General features: G+C 57.0%; 3 protein-coding genes across 3 annotated transcripts in view; all 3 read left to right on the top strand.

Annotated features, from left to right (window-relative positions):
• Positions 1 to 3,469: 3,469 nt before the first annotated feature.
• LOC134174647 (uncharacterized) lies at positions 3,470 to 5,034 on the top strand. Its single transcript, XM_062639824.1, has 4 exons — positions 3,470 to 3,503; positions 3,872 to 4,451; positions 4,482 to 4,676; positions 4,863 to 5,034. The coding sequence occupies exons 1-4, from the start codon at positions 3,470 to 3,472 to the stop codon at positions 4,993 to 4,995; spliced, it is 942 nt and encodes a 313-aa protein (XP_062495808.1). The 3' UTR covers positions 4,996 to 5,034.
• A 1,841-nt stretch (positions 5,035 to 6,875) lies between these two features.
• LOC134174621 (CMRF35-like molecule 2) lies at positions 6,876 to 7,922 on the top strand. The gene is made up of 3 exons (XM_062639785.1): positions 6,876 to 7,002; positions 7,111 to 7,449; positions 7,618 to 7,922. Exons 1-3 carry the CDS (start codon positions 6,939 to 6,941, stop codon positions 7,806 to 7,808), a joined length of 594 nt encoding a protein of 197 aa, XP_062495769.1. The 5' UTR covers positions 6,876 to 6,938; the 3' UTR covers positions 7,809 to 7,922.
• Positions 7,923 to 8,007: 85 nt separating this feature from the next.
• LOC134174620 (CMRF35-like molecule 2) overlaps positions 8,008 to 12,246 on the top strand; it is a 4,564-nt gene continuing 325 nt past the window's right edge. The window contains exons 1-7 of the mRNA XM_062639784.1: positions 8,008 to 8,124; positions 8,220 to 8,558; positions 9,239 to 9,395; positions 10,180 to 10,286; positions 10,820 to 10,872; positions 11,119 to 11,256; positions 11,534 to 12,246. The exon at positions 11,534 to 12,246 is cut by the window's right edge and continues 325 nt beyond it. Coding sequence (XP_062495768.1) covers positions 8,085 to 8,124; positions 8,220 to 8,558; positions 9,239 to 9,395; positions 10,180 to 10,286; positions 10,820 to 10,872; positions 11,119 to 11,256; positions 11,534 to 11,668 — 969 coding nt within the window. The 5' untranslated portion in view covers positions 8,008 to 8,084 and the 3' untranslated portion in view covers positions 11,669 to 12,246. The remainder of the gene's footprint in view (positions 8,125 to 8,219; positions 8,559 to 9,238; positions 9,396 to 10,179; positions 10,287 to 10,819; positions 10,873 to 11,118; positions 11,257 to 11,533) is intronic.

The raw sequence follows: 12,246 nt of genomic DNA, 5'->3' as shown, positions 1-12,246 counted from the left end.
TGCCTAAACCTGGAGGTGACAGTCAAGATCTTATTGAGAGCCTTTATTTACAACTCCCTCTAGAGCAATCTGGTGTTGTCGATTAAACTCAGAAGAAATTACTGAGGAGTTTATTTAAGAGACTCGATTCAATCTTCAGCTCCCTCCCTCCAGATCAGCAGACGGCCCCAAGGCAGAGGAACAGACTATGCTTCCGAGAGCCATCTGCACCCATCCGATTGCTGTTTGACTGGGTCTGACATGGCTAATTATATCTGCCCTTTGTTTCCTCTGACGGAAGAGATGGTTCTTTCAGGTCAGATGATCAGTCTGGGCAACAACAGCCAGCGAAGATGAAAAACAGCCTAGAGGGACAAGGGGGTTTCAGGCTTGCCCGTGGCCAAGAAGCTAAACTCAGGCAAGCCTGCAGCCAGACTACCCGGTGGTTCAAGCACTGAAAGATAACCAACAGCACAACAATGAGCAATACTGGGAGCCACTGGTGGCTGGATGGGATGACTTACAAGTAGCCCAGCCAGCACTGTGGTTCAGCATAGTGCATGTACTCCACCAAATAGGGCCAGGAAGACAAGAGAAACAAACGCTGGGGACAGAGAGCCAGGGCAGCTTTCTGCCCTGTTAAGTACACCAGGCATTTGTCAAAACGACCATAGTCTTCCCAGTGCTGTAATGCCTCATTGACAGTGGGGACTTCGTGTTAATGTGTCTCAAGCACACTCTCAGCCTTCTCCTGCCCCAGAGCTTGCACAAAGCACGGTATGGCCCTGACCTGAGCTGCCTGCTAGGTCACATGTACCGGAGACCCAGATTTGCTGCAGACACTCTGTGACTGCCCTGGGGACACAAGCTGTGCTGGTGCTCAAACCTCTTCTGGAGGGTGGGATGAATTTAACAGCAGTGAAGAGGACAGGAAGCCCCCAGGGCACCATAGGTCTGAGATTTCAGTTCTGCTTATCTCTAGAGGGGGATTCCCAGCACATACCTGATGCAGAAGAGGTCCTAGGGCTTGAAGAGCATCCTCTGACCCATCTCAGCTCCAGCAATACTTGTATCCCTTTTGAGTCGTGCAGGAGGACCGCAAGGAACTGGGCAAGAAGAGCCTCATAAAGCCTAGTTCTCCCTTCCTCATGCAGTCCCTGGCATTACAGCAGACACATTTAGTCCCGCATGTTTAACCGCACTCAGGAGGAAGGCACTTCTCCTATCTGCTATGATATCGTCAAGTGCAATGCAGCCTGCAGAAACAGCGCAGATTGCTGGTAAAAGACAGGCACCAGCACAACCTGGCGCAGCTCCAAGGGCTTTATGGCTCTGAGGGGCCTGACCCATAGCAGATGAGTGCTATCAGCAAAGCCCAGCAGCCAATACACATTATTCTTCTCCCCTCACACACCAGTAAAATGCCCTTCCCCACCATCCAAACGCAAAACACTCTCCGAGTCCTTCCCAGACCCCAGTAGAGGTTTCTGGGAGCCAGCGAGCTGTTTATAGCCCCGAGCAAGCGCTAAACAGCTGAAATCAGTGCAGAGCAATGAAACCAAAGGAAATGACCTGCAAACGGCAGGAGTGATTTCAAATGAACACGTAAATTAGCTCCATTGTTCGGTCATTTGCCGGCAGATTGTATCTCTGATAGCTTGACTCCTTGTTTGTTTGCCTCATAAAGTACAGCTGTAACAGCGGAAGATTTAAATCCAGCTCAGGAGTTGCTGCTTTACTGTCTCCTCACTCCTGCTCCTTCTACCAACCCATTAACCTGCGGTAGTGTCTCTCTGGACTGCCCATACTACACTCTTTGGGGGAGATCTGAGCCCTACCGAAGTCATTCCTTCCCCACGAGCTGGGGAGAATTTAATCCTCTGGATCTGCTGGATTTCGCTTCAGTTCCGCTGCAGTAACTAACCCCTGTCTCAGCCCTTTCTGCGCTAGGAATCCAGCCGAAGGCACAGCCGGGACTAAACCCTCCACCACCGCCACAGTCTCCAAGTGTTTCTCTCTTTTAGTAGCTTTGATAAATCAGGGGATCTGGGAATGATCTGGGTTTATCCTGGTTATCTGAGATGGCAGCGGAAGGGAGAGATCAGACAGCTCCTGCTCAATCAGCCAGCACCACAGGAGCTTCATTAGTGACCATTATATTCAGCCTTATCTCAGTTCCATTTCACCAAAGTTGCCGAATCTGCCCCTGAAAGAGGGTCTGAAACACCTGGATTAAATAACAGAGCCGGGCATTGTGAATGTCATTGAAGGCCACGGCAGAGGAGGACTTTGGAGAGGCTCAGCTGTGGTGATGGGATAGGAGCAGGGGAAGATCTTGCACGCACTGATTGATTCAATTACCGCCTGTTTGCTTCGGGTTCAGATGAATCCAATAAATTCCTCTGCAGGGGGTAACCTAATGAACTGCCGTATTGTTGCTATTCCCTTTGTAGGGGGACTCTGGGGCATCCCGTATTGTCGGGGCTATGTTAGGAGGGGGCAATAGGACACTCAAAGGAAGGAAGATGAGAGCGGCTGGGGAGCAGCTGAAGCCTAGCCTTTCCATGAAGGTTCATCACCAGAAATCAAGTTTCAGCCTCCAACCACTTCTTGATTTTAGCACTTGTTGCTTCCTGCAGCGACTCAGCCCAGCTGGTTTTCTAGGAGTGGAGGAGTTAGTTCATAGTCAGAAGGAAACCTCAGAGCTTCCTCTTGGCATGGCAGAGCACAGGGAGTGAAGGGGATGGTGGGGAAGAAGCTGCTTGGTCTCTGGCAGGGCTGGGGAGTTGTGCTCTCTGCCCTTTCCAAGGAGCATAGAGGAAGAAAGCCCTCGGCAAGACTTTGTCACCCAAAACCCACAGCTGTGCCCAAAAAAAAGGCAATTCTTGGGGGAGAAATGAGATGTTTCTGCTTGAGAAACAAACAAAACCACCCCAGCTTGCATTGGCGGCCAGCTCTGGTGCTGAGGAGCAGCGGGGAGGGCTGAACATCATCTCAGTCCATCATCCCTGCCCGTCATTCCAGTCCACCACGACTGGGAGAGCATCCCAACTGGTCCATCTGCATGGGCTGACTTGCACTTGCTCTGTCCTGGTTCCTGGACCCTGCTCTGGCCTGGACCCCCTGCAAAGACCCCTGAAGCTGTTTGGGCTCTGTGCATGGAGAAGGGGCTGCTTTCACCACGGGAACAGGCATCATCTAGGAGGAACCTGCTGTATTTTGGGAGTTTTGCTGGGACCCAGCCCTGTTTCATAGGAAAACCAGAGATTCTTTCTCATGAGACACTCCCAGGGTGAGTCATGGTCCCCGGGTGAAGATGAGGAAGCAACCGCCTTTAAACAAGGGTCTGCTCTGCTGGTAAACATTGCCCATGGAAGCAACGGGAGAAGGAGGCTTGGGAAACTCGTGGGCTGTGAATGGGCTCCATCCCACAGGGTGCTTTGTGAACAGCCACAGGGGAAAATCTGCATCAGGAGCAAGAAGGTGGAAAATGTGGATTTTCCTGCTTTGGATCCTTTTCCCAGGTGAGATGTGGGAGCACAGGTCAGGTGTTTCCTATCCCATGGAGAGGCTGGGACTGAGCCAGCCCGGGAAGCCCATCATGGACACAGCAAGAGCTCAGTTGATACTGTCCTTGTAGCTAATGGATGGCTACAGGAGATGATCTTTGAGATATGCTGTTGGATAAGCCCTGGTAATAAGGCTTTTTGTCTAATAACACACACATCTGATGGGGGCTCTTTAATGACCGGGGACATCTCATCTCACCATTGCATCGTGGGCACATGGACACAGCATTCCTTGGGATGGCATATCCCAGAGCTCAGATCCCTCCTGATCCTCTGAGACAATGCCCGTAAGTGCTCCCATCTTCTCTTTTTGTCCCCTGTAGGTGGCTGGGCAGTGACAGGTCCTACGCAGGTGATGGTGAACCAGGGCAGCTCACTGGCAGTGTCCTGCAGCTATGAGCCAGGCTATGAGCTCTACTCCAAGTTCTGGTGCCAGAGGGGCTTCCTCGGTCTTTGCACCTGCGTCATCCAAACCAATGGCTCGGAGGTGACAGTGACACAGGACAGGGTGTCCATCAAGGATAACCATGCATCACACTCGTTCACGGTGACTCTGGACCATGTCACGCTGGAGGATGCAGGCTGGTACTCCTGCGGGGTGGAAAGGAAGATCTTCAGCCTGAAGCACAGCATCAAGGTGATGGTCTCCAAAGGTAAAGCCAGCCTAGGAGCTAAGCAGGGGGGTGTGATGGAGCCCATCACTTGGGAGAGGGGATCCCAGCGGGGGGTCATGGGGGTTGTCAAAGTGGGAGCAAGCACCTTGCAGGCACTGAGGTGCGCTGGAGGCTGCCCCAGTGCAGGTTTGGATGAGGGATGGAGGAGGCTGCACAGAGCAGAGCCTCTCCCTTGCTCCCTTCAGCATCTCTGCTTCCATGAGCCCCTTGGGCTTTCCAGTCCCTCCCAGTAACCCCCCTCCTTTCTTCTCCTCCTCAGTGCCCAGTGCATTGCCTGGAGACCCCCATCTCCACCTCCTGCAGCTCTATGGCTGCAGTCTCAGGGCAGAGGCCCTGGGGTGCAGGGGGGGTGTCTGCTTTGCTCTCTCTTTTGTTTCACATCTGTTTCATCCACAGCCAAAGGCAGTGATGTGAGCCCGCTGGTCACCACGGCCTTTGGGGACCCTCCAGTGCTGTAAGTCAAGCTTCAAGCCCCCAGTAGCATCCCCTGCCCTAAGACACCTCTTTCCCTCAGCCCTGGATCAGTTGCAGCAGCTCCAAGGAGCATCCCAGGGGATGCAGGGCAGACATGCAAGTGTCCCAGTCTCCATCCCCATTGCCCAGACTCAAGCTCCAGCACCATCTCCTTTCTCTTACCCAGGTCCCAGCTCAGCATCACCTACCTGCTGCTCATCCCCTGCATAAAGGTGCCCATGGTGCTGCTCCTGGTGTGTGTGGCTGTCTGGGGAAGGAGCCAATGCAGGAGCCGTGGCCAGGAAATCCTGCAGCTCTGAAGCAGCTGGTACCAGGGCACCAGGATGCCCAAAACCACCACAGAGGCACCCTCCTGCCCCTTTACCCACCACTGTGCTGGGGTTGTGCTGCCCATCACAGCCACCCTGCACCAGGATGTGCTTGGCTCCATGGACTTCTCCCCCTGTGAAGCTTTGGCCCCTCCTGGCAGTCCCTGAACTGGAAAGAGGAAGGTTTGGGGCATGAAGAGCCTGAGTCTGCTGTGCTGGAGCTGGCAATAAAGGTCTGCAATGAAGCCTGGGTGTCCTGCAGGTACCTGTCTGTCTGTGTGCCTGTCAGCACTGCCCGGGGTGCTGGTGGATGCTGATGGTGCTCACACTGGGCTCCTTTTCTCATCGCTCCCATTGTTTTCCAGGTTCTGTGCCTCCAAAAAGCAGGCACTTGAATAGTGCTGAAATCCCACAGAAACCTTGCTCCTCTCATGTTCTCGTGTCCCATGGGGTGGCTGACATCCACAGCCACATCAGAGAGAGCAGCGTGGCCACCTCCATCCTCCTCAGGGTTAGGCCATGTCCCACTTTTCATGGCACAACCAGCTTTGCCAACATCCCTCCATGAAGCTTTAGGGAAGAGTTGCTTCTCTTCAGCTGTTTGGGGAACCAAAATGAGGAGCAAGGAGCAGGCATGGACCAGGAGCTCACCACTTGATTCAACCTCCTATGGTAAAACCTCCACTGCAGACTCAGCCAAACTGATGGGAGGGAATTGAGTTTGGGGTCCCTGCATCCACTCTTCCTGCTGGGACCACAGGGGCCAGGGCTGAGCTTCCACCCACTGCGGTCCCTCCTTGTTTATTGTCTGCTCCTGGTGGGTTTGAAGGGTGAAACCCCCATCGAGGGCACTGTCAAATGGGGACAGCAGGGACAGTCCTGCCCTAGAGCCACCACGTGTGTGGAGGGGACGGAGGTGGCAGCTCCAAGGCAGAGCCATGGGGAACCACAGGGCTTATTCCCTGATGGGGAGCAACTGCTCAGGGACCCCTGACAGCCCAGAGCCAGCCTGGGTGATGCTCAGGGCAGGGAGCCGTTATTAGGGGCCAGGCATGAGGCAGGGACAGGGGCAGCTCAGTTGTGTCTCCACCAAGGAACATGCTTGGCTCTGCTAAACTGGAACCAACTGTTGCTGGTAAAGATGTCTCATTGCTTGTGCTAAGGCCAGAGCTGCGATGGTACCAGCAGTGGGTAAAAGCCAGTGGCTGTAGGAGACAGATCCTGTGACACCCAGCGTGGGTCTGGTTTCTGGCTGTGGGCTCTGTCTGTCCTTCCTGCCTTTGCCTGTCCCCAGCCTCACCCCTAGGATCTTCTTCCAAAGGGTTTGCCCAATGCAGCACACGACCAACAAGTCACATATGGGTGGAAGGGAAGACACTGGGGTGGACTGGTTCTTTCAGGGGATAAGGGATGGAGGCACAGGGGGAATACTGGGAGACCTGGCTTGGGAATAGGGCTACCAAGCCATGGAGGATCTGTGCTGGGGATGACAGCGTAGGGTGATGCTCTGGCCAGGGCAGTGGGGATGGGTGTCCATGTCAGGGACAGGAGGCCCATGCAGCACTGCCCCCATTCTGGTGGCATGTTTGGGGCTCATGGGGTCCCTATGCAGCACTGAGCCACCCCTTGAGGTAGATCCCACACTGGGGGCCCTGCCTTGCCAGAGAGGATGGGGAGAGGCAGGACTGCAACTCATTGTGGGGGCCATGGTGATGGCTAAAAGGGGAGCCCCTGGGGCAGGGGAAGGAAGGCGGATAAGAGCAGGGACAGTGCATGGCAGAGCTCTGGGTGACAGCAGGGCAGGAAGTCAGCTGAGAGCAGTGGATAAAAGAAAGCCCACGCTCCAGCTAAGAGCTTGTGGTACCCCCGGTAGAAGAGGAAGCAAAGCTCCAGAGACACAAGGAGGAAGGAGCAGGAAAGGCAGGGCTGCCCTGATGCACTGCCCAGGCCAGCCTGCCATGCGGCTCCTGCTGCTGCCTGCCTGCATGGTGCTGCCAGGTAGGGCTGAGGGAGTCCTTGGGGCTCAAGCCCACACTTGGAGCCGCCCGATGGGGCAGGAGGTGTCGGTGTAGCCGCAGCATTCCCGGGCTCTGTGTGTCTCCGCAGGCTGCTGGGCGGTGATGGCGCCCGGCGCCGTGCAGGGGTTCGTGGGGGGGTCCCTCTCGGTGACCTGCGCGTACCAGCCCGGCTATGAGGAGATGCCGAAGTTTTGGTGCATTCAGGGAAGCGTTTTCACCTGCGGTACTGACATCGTTCTCACCTCGGAGCTGAGCCCCGTGGTGCGGCGAGGCCGGGTCACCATCAAGGACTATCAAAGAAGACGGGTGCTCACGGTGACCATTAAAGACCTGGTTGCGGAGGACGCCGGCTCCTACCGCTGCGGGGTGCGAACGGGCAAACTCAAGCGGGATAAGAGCGCTGATGTGCGGGTGATCGTGTCCCCAGGTGAGTCTCTGCACATCCCTCTCCCCAGCACCAGTGACCGTCACGTCTGGGGGCCGGGGCTGGGCTGCGGGAGGAGGTGGGATGCTGCGGGTGGAGGGATGGAGAGGCACAAGGGCTGGTCAGAGCCCGGCAGCACCCGCTGCATCTGTTCCCTCTTCGAATCTGCAGCCCCGTGGCTCGGGCCGAAACCAACAGTTCCGCCGAACCCCCCCCGGCGTCCCGCGGCAGGGACGGACCCTCCACCTCCACCGGGGAACCCCGGCCCCTTCCGCTACTTCCCGGTGCTGGCCGGGCTGCAAGTGCTGGCGCTGCTCGCCATGAGCGGAGCCGTGCTCTGGGTCAGCCTGCGCTGCGCATGAACCGCTGCCAGGACCGCTCCGCCCCGGCCCCGACGGCGCGGGCAGGGGGCAGCGCCGGGACCCCGCCGGTCCCTTCCTGCCGCCGCCGGCGGCTGCAATAAAGCTTCTCCGACCTCGCTCCGCGCCTCCGCCTCTTCTCTGCGGCGCCTCCCGTGGTCAGGCAGCCCCGGGGGTCCCTGCGCTCCGCCCCGACAGGGTGGCCCCGGGGGCGGGCCGGGCCCAACGGAGAGGAACCGGGTGCTGCAGGACGCCGAGCGCCGCCGTCCCGGAGCGGCCATGCGGCTGCTGCCTCTTCTCGCCTGGGCGCTGCTGCCAGGTAAGGCCGGGCCGGACCCCCTGCGCCCCGCAGCAGCCCCGTCGGGCCGGGCGGAGAGCGGCGGGAGCACTCCCGGGCTCTGTGTGTCTCCGCAGGCTGCTGGGCGGTGACGGGGCCCGGCACTGTGCGGGGGTTCGTGGGGGGGTCCCTCTCGGTGACCTGCGCGTACCAGCCCGGCTATGAGGAGATGCCGAAGTTTTGGTGCATTCAGGGAAGCGTTTTCACCTGCGTTACTGACATCGTTCTCACCTCGGAGCTGAGCCCCGTGGTGCGGCGAGGCCGGGTCACCATCAAGGACTATCAAAGAAGACGGGTGTTCACGGTGACCATTAAAGACCTGGTTGCGGAGGACGCCGGCTCCTACCGCTGCGGGGTGCGAACGGGCAAACTCAAGCGGGATAAGAGCGCTGATGTGCGGGTGATCGTGTCCCCAGGTGAGTCCCCAGTATTGCTTTGTCCCACTCCGTGTGCTGGGATCGGAGCCTGCAGTGGGGGGCAGCCAGGAGCAGGGGGTGCCCGCATTGCCTGGGGCAGCCCCAGCCTGTGTCCCCCGGTCTCGGCAGGCTGCTGCTGTGGCAGATGCCACCTCCACTGGTTCTCTATGCCCAGGTCTTGGCATGGCCTCGTCTTGGCAACCCAGGGTCAGCCACCCCCAACACTGCGGTGCTCCAGACCTTCAGATCCTGCTGGCCCTGTCTGTGCTCTACTTGCCTTACTTTATAACACTAAGAGATCTCCTCACCCCCTTGTGTCCCCTCATTACCCACTGTGGGGCAGCCGGTGCCTGTGCACTCTAAGCTTAGGGAATGTCGCTCTCTGTCCCCTTGCCAAGGGTGTTATAGCACCGGGAATGGGGTGCCCAGGCCCCCTTCCTGCAGGGTGAGCTCTGTTGCATGCGTGTTTGGGGTGGGGGGGATTGAGACCATGAAAAGCCTCCTGAGCAGGGGATTACAGTCCTCTCACCTGAAGGAGCTTGCTCTGGATGTGGCAGAGGGGACCCTGCTTCTCCTCCTGTGACAGTAAGTGGGTCACTTCTGGTTCACTGCAAACCCCACATCCTTTTTCCGCTGCAGAGGCAGGGTGCCTGACCAGCCCTCTCCTCTTTTTGTTACAGCTCCTTCCTCCTCCTTCCCGGCATCACCCTATGGCTCCACCACTGCGCACCCTGATCTCACCAGCTCTCTATCAGTCTTCACACAGGCAAATCCCCAGGGGGAAGCCCTAAAACCAGGATCAAATCTCTCCCACCACAAAGGCTCCAGCCTTCCACAGTGAGTACCAGCTCCTGCCCACAGCGGCCACCTCCCTCCATGAGGTCTCTGGTGTAGCTGGAGCCCTACAACCTTCCAGGCTCTTCACACCTCCCTTAAGGATCCAGACCCTTTGTGTTTGGGACCAGTGTTCCATCCTCTCACCCAGCCACTCCTCATGGAAAGTAATCCCAGCATCCCTGGTCAGTTGGCCCTGGCAAAGCTCTGCTTGTCCCATGTCCATCTTGCAGCTTAAGCAAGGCGTGGGTTATCACCGTGTGAGAACTGGTTCCTCGCTGCAGCACTGACCCCGTTTCCTTCCCCAAACCTCACTGTTTGCTTCTGGGAAACCAAGTGCTGAGCTGGATCCCTTTTGGCTCTGTAGTCATGTGCAGCCCATCAGAGAGAGTTGAGAAAGCGTGAGACCGGAGCTTTGTTCCTCCTCTCCTGCCTCTTGGACGTGATGCCAGCAGCAGGCAAAGCTGAGGCTTCCCATCCACATGCTCAAGGGACTGCTGGCACACTTCACCTCACTGTCCATTATAAGTTCAACAAACAGTGGAGCTAAACCAGAGCTAAATCAGGTGCAGGAGCTGATCCTTACAGCAGTGAAGATGCAGCAGCTCTCAGACCCGAGCTCCTGTTTGCTTCTGCATGATCCAGTGTGCTTTGCTCTGTGCCCAGCCTTCAGCTGCCCCCCCAGGCCCCATCACCCTCAGCCTCTCCCTGTGTCTGCCCCACATGGGCTCCTCTCCCATCTGATTTTGAGAAGTATGACAGCAGGAACCCTCTTTTTGTGTTGCAGCTTGGATGTGGTTGAGCACATCCTCACTCCAGGCATCGTCGTGGTTCTTCTTTTGCTTGCAGCTGCTGTTGGTGTTCTGGTAATTCTGACTAGGAAGAGGAAGAAGGGTAAGTGAAGCTGTCACCTCTGCACACACTGTTTCTGCACCAGGGGCTGTCTTCTCATATATTTCGTTTTTTTTTTCCCTCTATATTTCTTTTTTCTCCCCCATTCCCTCCCTGATCCATCCGGTTCCTGGGTCCATCACTGACACCTCCACCAATGTGGTCTCCTTCCCCTGAAGGAGCAGTGGGACCATCCCATGGGTCTCATCCCGATGGGAGCAGGGAAATGACAGCTCTTGGGATGGGTGCTGCTCAGTATGGCACCCACTTGAGTTTGCCTGGGCACTGTCAGCTTGGAGAAGCTCAGAGCTTACACTAGTCTTGGTGCAGGGTTTAATGCCAGTGTGATGGATAGGGAGGGATAAGAGGGAATGTCACCAGCTGGCAGGGGGTTATGGTTTTGTTTGGAGAACTCCACTTTGGATGGTTGATGGGGCAATAGATTCTGCTTTATGGTGAATGCCATAGTGAACGATTTTAATGCGTTTCATTTCCTCTGGTTTCACTCATATCTGACCACATCCATGCTTCCACAGCCCCCTCCGGAACAGCTGTGGAGATGGACAGGACGGGCAGCGTGTCCCATACAGTAAGACAAACCCCATTGTGCTCAGAGCTCGCTTGGAGAGGGGAAATAGGCTGCCAGAGCCCTTTGCTTTCAGCCTCATTCACGGCCCTATAGGCTGGGAGGGATCCATTGGGCTCCGTTTGCCAACAGAAAGGCTAAAGCATGGGTTCAGTGCAGAGTATTCCTGTGAAGGGAATTGCGGATTGAGCCGAGGCTGTGGGCACGGAGCAGCAGGAGGGGAAGGGCTCATCCTTGTCCCCGTGTCAGGGAGCAGATGCCTTGAACTACGCTGACATCAACCACGGCGCGAGCACAGCCGAGAGCCGGCTGTACGGCAACACCGAGGCGCTGCGCTGCTCGGCAGGCACCGCGACGGAGTACATGGAGGTCAAGCAGAGGGACAAGGTGGGAGCGTGCAGAGTGGTGCCGAGCTCGGGGTGATGGGTGGAAGCTGGAGCGGATGGGAGACGGTGTGGGCAATGGGATGTGTTGGGTGGGCAGGGAGGGAGCCGCAAAGGGATGCGCCACGCTGGTGTGGAAAGACACTGGATAATGTGGGTGTCCTCTCTGGTCCCCAAGCTGCTCCTGCGTGCTTAAAGCATCTGAGAGAGGCTCCAGCAGCGGGTGTTGTCCTGGAGCATCCCCGTCATGGATGTGTTTTGGTTCTTCCCTGCTTTCCCAGCATTTGGAAGAGAAGAAAGAGCCCACATATGCCACCGTGCGCAGGTCCCTGCCGGAGCAGCGGGAGATCTACGCCAACGTGCCGTCAGCTCCACAGCCCAGGGGAGAGCCCCAGAGCACAGTGCAGAGGGAGTGAGCCAGCCCCTGGTCCATGGGCTGCTTCTACTGCCTGCAGTGCCAGCGGGACTTGCATGGGATGCACACGGAGGGCAGTGGGCTGGCTTTCTGTTCATGCAGGAGCCGGCTGGACAGCAGAGCTGCTGCTCTTGTAGGCTTGGATGTTTCCTTGGAGCAGCCTCGAGGCAGCTGAGGATGAGCAGGAGGCACGGGGCGGGATGAGGATGGAGTCATCCTTCTGCATTTGGAGACCTCACCCGCACAGCAGTGATGCTGCGATTAAATGGACTGGCCAGGCAGTGGTGGAAGAGCCCAGCAGGCTCTGCCTGGCTCCCTGCATCCAGCACCCATCCTGCTTGCCCCTTTGGCTGTTATTCACAGGCACTGAAGCTCCCAAATCCATTGGTCACCTCAGATTGGCTTTTCTCATGTTGATGGCAGGCAGAGCTGGCAGCAGGAAGCAGGATAGCAAGACGTGCTATATCCAAATGCATTTGTTATATCCAGATAGCAGGGGTTTGGGGTAGGGTAGGGTATCGGTGCAAAAGATATGGAGAGGAGCTCCTGTTCCTCCTGCACAGCAGCTTGGAAGTGTCT

Source organism: Pezoporus occidentalis, unplaced genomic scaffold (genome assembly GCF_034315485.1).
Source record: "Pezoporus occidentalis ecotype Australia unplaced genomic scaffold, CSIRO_AGI_Poc_V1 ctg62, whole genome shotgun sequence".
In the NCBI taxonomy this organism is placed as follows: domain Eukaryota; kingdom Metazoa; phylum Chordata; class Aves; order Psittaciformes; family Psittacidae; genus Pezoporus; species Pezoporus occidentalis.
Note: the sequence above shows the minus strand (reverse complement) of the source record. Positions and strands in the feature narration are given on the sequence as shown.

Bases quoted from the DNA above. Each gene is read 5' to 3' on its own strand.
- LOC134174647 (XM_062639824.1), top strand. From the start codon at position 3,470: ATGTGGATTTTCCTGCTTTGGATCCTTTTCCCAG. The intron at 4,452-4,481 runs GTAACCCCCCTC...TCTCCTCCTCAG, and splicing joins GGGCTTTCCAGTCCCTCCCA to TGCCCAGTGCATTGCCTGGA. The intron at 4,677-4,862 runs GTAAGTCAAGCT...TCTCTTACCCAG, and splicing joins TTTGGGGACCCTCCAGTGCT to GTCCCAGCTCAGCATCACCT.
- LOC134174621 (XM_062639785.1), top strand. From the start codon at position 6,939: ATGCACTGCCCAGGCCAGCCTGCCATGCGGCTCCTGCTGCTGCCTGCC. The intron at 7,003-7,110 runs GTAGGGCTGAGG...GTGTCTCCGCAG, and splicing joins TGCCTGCATGGTGCTGCCAG to GCTGCTGGGCGGTGATGGCG. The intron at 7,450-7,617 runs GTGAGTCTCTGC...TCGAATCTGCAG, and splicing joins GCGGGTGATCGTGTCCCCAG to CCCCGTGGCTCGGGCCGAAA.